Here is a 6,396-nt window from a genome sequence, read left to right on the forward strand (position 1 = left end):
TTTTGTACGCATTAGATGCAATGAAGTTTTCACCTTGCAGTGAACACCCCCCTATTTACGACACAGCCAGTGAGCAATTGTATTAGAACAGTGGAGAGCATGAAAGGACACCGCAGCGATTCAAAGGGGTCGAGCTACAGTCTGTTTTATTTTTGCCTTCAGGCCGATAAGGCGTTGTTTTTTTCCCCCCGTGTTGTGGCGTATTCTCTGCTAGCGGACGGGGTCATGGCGTGAGTGTTTTTTTTTTGGAGATGGGACTAATGCGCGTGTGTGTTTCCAGTGGTGGAGCTGGCCGAAGAGAAGACCGCGTCAGGAGAGACCCGACAGAACGGAGACTCAAACCCTGCCGATCAATCGCGGATGACGTCCTTTGAAATTGATCTCAAAGACAAGAGGTAGTTGCCCGTCCCACAAACCCCCGACGGTGCTCGCAGAATCCGGAACACTCGATTCATATTCACCGGGGGGGGGGCGCGTGTTCATGAATTCTGCTAACTCGCAAACTTTGTTTTGAACTTCTTCTCCGAAGGCACAGAGATGACTTCAGGCCGCTGGTCGAGGGGTGTGGCTGCTACTGCTGCGTGAACCACCAGAGGGCGTACCTGCACCACCTGCTGGTGACCAATGAGCTGCTGGCCGGAGTGTTGCTCATGATCCACAACACGGCCCACTACCATGCCTTCTTCAGGGCCCTGAGAGAAGCTCTGGCTAATGATAAACTGGACGTCCTTAAGAGACGAGTACTCGGGGAGGGAGGCGGGCAGACAGAACGAAATGAATGACTGATAAATCCCACTGATAGAAGGATTGATCCTTATTCTCCTCGTCCTCCTCTACGATCACTGGACTCACTCAAAGCTCTGCCTTTCTGCTGCAGAGGAGTCCCTCCACATGCCTCTGAAGTTACGCTCCCTGAAGCAGATGCTTTTAATGCAGGAGGATGAAAGGACACCATATAGGCGACCATTTGATGTGTGTCCCTCGGCGGTGCGTCGTGGTTTCACGCTGTAACGGACCTGCTTAATCTGGTGTATTGATCATAGCCGGGAGAAGTCAAAGCGAGGTGGGCGTGAGAGGAGCTGGATCAGGGGGACTTTGCATAAAGGGAGGAATGTGAGGACGTATGGCGGTGTACCATCGACAGTGACTGAATACCTTTGAGCTCCTCTGGACGAGTGTTGGCCAGAGGGAGAATCGACTCGGGTGAACCGTTACTTTCATTTCTCCTGTTATGCGTTAAAACATCACCTGTATAAAAGTTCCCCCAAAGCTTTTTTGTCGAGTCAGACTTTTTAAAAATCATTTGCTCGAATATCTAAAATGTATTTCGCTATCTGCGTCCGTCAAATCCACTGAATAATCGGCACATGTGATGAGATTGGGTGTGGGTTTCGGGAGGTTACCTGAAGGTTTACTGCACCATCGTTCCTGCTGCTGAGAATGGATGAAATTCAGGGGTGGAGATGGGTCTCTACAGCCCACCGTGCAGACGTGCAGGGAGGCCTTTTTGAAGGTGAGGAGGTATAATTGACTACTATTCCACCAGATGTCTGTGGGGGACGGACCGGGCTGGAGGAGAGTGTGACGGATTAATGGAACAGTGGCGAGCCCATTTTGTCGCACTTTTGGGTTACTTTTACTCCAAAGTGCATTCTAGAGTAGTAGCTTGAAGGATTTTCTGTCATCGCTAAGTGGACAAAGTGCACGAATGAAGAAATATAAAACGTATTTGGAATGAAAGTAGGTAATTTATGCCTGTGGGCGAAATAAGTAGAAAACTAAAGTGTGGAGAAAATTGTGATGCCATGTTAGCCAGTAAGAATAGAAGTAGTAAATGGATAATTCCGTCCTCTCGCTGATAACTGCTGTTCATAGTTTAGTCGGGAACCCTCGGTGGAGGTGTTCAGCAGCTAATGATGTTTCCATGTGGGATTTGTATTTAAGCCGCTCAGTAAATCCACCCTTGGTAAATATATGCACTTGTTAGAACAGGGTTTCAGTCTGAGCCCCTTAGAAGATATTTTTGAATCGAGCTGCTTCTAATAAGTCTTGACTAATGCATTCTAATTTATTATTCATTTTGATGTATTATGGGGGTCTTGAGATGAATCCGTCTCTTAAGCGGGAACATGTCCCACTATGTCCAGCAGCTCTCCAGCTCCTGAGCAGGTATGCGTCTGCAGTCATCCAACCTTTTTTATTGAAAGAATTTGGCAGCTGTGGCTGGAAATAAAAAGGTACTAAAATGCTCCATAAACACGTCCCTTTGGATTTATTACTGTGAATATTCCACATTTATCAAAACTTTCATTTGGGAAGCTTTGAACTGGTAGACTTTTAATAATACAGCTGTTATCTCAGCATGTCCAGTTCTTGCTCAGATTTCAGGTTTCAGTAAATCTATTAAATTTCTAATTATTTAAATATATAATAAAAATCCAGGAGGAAATATCCATATAAGAGGAACTTTCAACTCGTTTCAACAACTTTCAATTGTTATCTGCTGTGGTGGCAGCAAGAAGGATCAGATCAGCTGTTCTCCCACGAAGCCGCGTTGTTTGAAGTGCGGTCGCCGTTATCGTGGAGGAAATGTCGGCGAGAGAAAAGTTTCATCGGCGAGAGACTGCAGAGAGAAAGTGACACTATTTGTCACTTTGAGAGGCAGGTGTCGCATTGTGACGCATCGGTGCCTTAAATCATTAATTTTTTTATGTTTCACAGCCGTGCGGCAATTACTCAAAGGAGCCACTTTGTATTCATGTACCAAGATCCATCTTCATTTATTATTTGCCTAAAAATGACTCGACAAATTTTTGCGCGACATTAATAACCGCTTACGTGGCGATGGTAACGAAAACAAACATGACAAAATACACGTCAGAGTGTACAGTGTGGCTCCTCTAAACGTCCACGCACACGGGCCCACCGTCTCCTCTCCCTCCCCTCGGACCCCGCGGTGACCCTTGACCTCGCGCGAGGAGCGCCTATCTTTTTTTTTCCCTCTCACCGCGCTGGCTGTGAAGGATTGCTCACTAAACAGGAGTCCAGATTGCTTTATTACCTCTGCGATGTGTTTCAGGATTAATTTATTCACATAAATCATCGGCCGACAATGTTCTGAATCAGAAGGGAGCCGGTCGGTCGGTGAGTGAAGACTTCACGAGGGGGATTTCTGAACGCGCAGGTTAAAGGACTCTCACGCATAGAGGTGGAAAAAGGTCACGATATATTAATAATCCAGACCTTTTCATTCCTCATGACCTTCTGCGTCAGTATCGAGTGGATGGGATAAGAAACTAAAGTATTATTCTCCTTTCACAAATCTGGAAGGGATAAAAACAATCTGTGTTTTACATCTGCACACATCTGTAGTTGTGTGTCCCGCTTGTAATCACACACGCAGGCTTAATTCTGAGAATCACACTTTTTATTAATGCCGACCATGTTTGTCTTTTTAAGTTTATGCTCTTTTTATGTACCTGTAAAGCCAGGTGCTTGTTTGTTGGTGTTGTCCTTTGACTTTGTTAAAGCGATGGTTGTTTGAGCGTCAGTCGAGACTTCAGTTGTACAAATCTGGGCAGGACTGAGTGTGTTGAGGTCTACGTTGAGTGACGGTTGGGATGCAAAGATTTATTACACAGCTGCAATGGGGACGTCATAAAGCAAAGTATTGGACAAATAGAAGTTTTTATGATGACGGCCCTAGAGGATGTAACATTTATTCTGAGGTAAACATGAATACCAAATTTCCTGTCAATCGATATATTATCAAATAATTGATTTACTTTCACAGAAAAACAAAGATTGATTACACCAAGTCCTCTCTTTGACTTACACATCCTCGCTTTGTGTCCACACCAGTTCTAAAAACTTTATTGTTTGAGTGGAAGCCAAGGTGGTTGGAAATAAAAAAAAAACATTTATTAGAAGTTTTATTTTGTCTTCCCTTTCACCAAAAATGATCTCTCCACAGTAAGAAAAATAGTAGGATTATAGAAAATTGTAAAAAATGCCTTTTCCTGCAACACGTATTTGTAACACAAATCGATAGTTGGAATATTGTCCCCGGGGCTCGAGGGTAACGCACGTTTCTCATCTTCAAATCGGTGAAGTCATGCTCCTTCTGCACAGCGATTCGCTTCCTAAATGCAGGATTACTGTGTGATTTCGTGATGCTTTTTACTGTTCAAGGAGCTAAAATCCTTCCTCTTCTCTGTAATTTAAGTCAGTCAGGAGTTTGTTCAGGGGAAACCAAATGTTACAGAAGGTCAGGTGAGATTCTGCCTCTCTAGTGTCTGTGATACTGGAGCAAGGCTCTCCCTTTCATATCGCTCTCCTGCCCTGGAGGTCAATGGAAATGGAATGAAAGGTCAGCTGTGCTGGGACAGCGCGAGGACGAAAAGGCCACCAGTTTGACCTTTACTGGTGAGGATCATCGGTTACTGCGGGTAAACGGGGAACTGACGCCTCGCTCAGCAGCGTTTTCAGGTCAGGTTTGCTGGAATGGAAAACAGCGGGAGATGTAGGGGAGGAAAAGGGGGGTTTTCGGGAGAAAATCAACACTTAAAGGGTTCTGAGCGGCTGCATTAGATTTGCTCTTTGCAGACGAGGTAAATTGCCTGAAGGGATTTGCAGGACCTTAAACGTTGACAGCTAAAGGCCTCCTGGTGTTATTTCTACATGAGCAATAGTTTGAAATCCCTCCTTCACAACGAGAAATTATTTAGGGATTCATCTTCCTCTTATGGTGCAACACGTGGAATATTAGCTCCTGATATTTCCTGAGGGGAAATTTGCAATGACACTTCAAACCAGTTCCATTTGATTGCCGCGGTTTTCTGAAGCTCATCCGGCGCTTGTTTGAAAGTGAGAAAAGACGTTCGGGGACGGAAGACTTTTAATGATGCTGGATTTATGTGATGCCTTCGTCAATAATCAGGGATTTACGCTGCAAATCATCTATTTCCGTCCTCCAAAATTCAGGATGGTTTATTGTCAATCTTAAACCATTATTTCTACAGTAAGTGGTTAATCTGCCGCAATCACAGCGTTCATTTGAGCTTGATGCACGGCATTGTGTGCCTCGTGGCAGCACAGGAGTGTGGAGAAAGGCCCCATTGATTCTGCATTTGACCTTTTCCGTGTGTGCACACCATCTCCAATACATTGAAGGAGGCTTAACCTGCTAAAATCAACAGTGACTAGCACGATAATCAGGCGTAACTCAATAGAATGTAATTATAATGACAGCTCGGAGGGTTTGGGTTTTTCTGAGTGCAACTCGACATCCTGATTGATTTACATGCAGAGCCCTGATTAAATAGCGATCGTCTGAAGCGTTCGGCTGCTTCTTGTCGAGTTGCTTCTTGTCGAGTTGCAGCAGGTAAAGTAAAGTTGTGTCTTCTTTGCCTCAAAGCGAGGAACAAAAAAAAATGTTGCAACAGCTACTTTGTGCCTAGTGTGGCTTTAATTAATGGTGCTTAAAAATTAAAAGATTAAAGATAACAATATTTTCTTTCTAAGAAAATTGTTGGAATAATTAATCACGCTTGGAAGACGGGTAGCGAATTCACAAAGCATTGCAGGTGAGAATAAATGGCAATCAAATAACATTCAACGGCAGCCGTGGAGGGATCAGGCGACCGGTATAGAAAGTGAATCTTTAAGTGTGAGAAACGAGGAGCGTGCAGAGAAATCCCATTGCAGAGATGAGTTTTATTTCTTGGCCTCTTTGAGCAGAGACAGCCGATAGCGAGAGATTTATAAATTCATCCAAAGTTGAAGAAACATCAAAAGCCGACGCGCTTGTGGAGCTTTGAGACACGTCACGTATCTGTTGCTCGGCACGGCGTCTGCAAATTGTGGTGATTTTAAACGCAATTTTCTTTTAAATATCTCATCTTAGAGATATCTGAGAGATATAACTACCCTTCACAGGGGTGGTATTGTTCGTAATGGATTTTCCACCAAGAAAAAGAAGCTCTTTAAATAACCCTTCCAAGCCCAATCCAGTGCTACTCGCTCATTGAGAATTCCCGTCTATGAACAGAAAGCTGCCTCGGGCCTCGCTCTGCTCCCGCTCCGCCTAGAGCTGACCGCCACGTAAGCCACGCGCTTTCAAGTCATTTGGAGCCGATGTTCATCTGTGCTTTACGTCAGTGGGCTCAGGAATACGGCACGCTGCTGCTCTCGTGCAAAACGCCACCGAGCTTGAAGCGTCTCTGCGCCGGCGCGTGATTGCTCTTTTTTGTTGTTGTTGTTGTTGTAAGTGAATGTTTCCATTTCCACATTCAAGGACCGTTGACACGCCAAAGAGCGAACACAACAGTCGCTTCTCAAATCACGTAAACCGGCGGCGTTGAGTGACTTTTCAAAAAGCCCACAGAGATTGAATTT

General features: G+C 44.8%; 1 protein-coding gene across 8 annotated transcripts in view; it reads left to right on the forward strand.

Annotated features, from left to right (window-relative positions):
- The window catches only part of qtrt2 (queuine tRNA-ribosyltransferase accessory subunit 2), a 15,528-nt gene extending 13,271 nt beyond the window's left edge, over positions 1-2,257 (forward strand). For all 8 annotated transcript variants that reach the window (XM_078096614.1, XM_078096613.1, XM_040167354.2 and 5 more), the window contains 2 exons: positions 281-395; positions 530-2,257. In XM_078096614.1, the coding sequence (XP_077952740.1) occupies positions 281-395; positions 530-782 (368 nt within the window). In that variant the 3' untranslated portion in view covers positions 783-2,257. The remainder of the gene's footprint in view (positions 1-280; positions 396-529) is intronic.
- The last annotated feature ends 4,139 nt before the right edge of the window (positions 2,258-6,396 follow it).

The sequence above is a fragment of the Gasterosteus aculeatus genome, chromosome 21 (assembly GCF_964276395.1).
Source record: "Gasterosteus aculeatus chromosome 21, fGasAcu3.hap1.1, whole genome shotgun sequence".
NCBI classification, from domain to species: Eukaryota; Metazoa; Chordata; class Actinopteri; order Perciformes; family Gasterosteidae; genus Gasterosteus; species Gasterosteus aculeatus.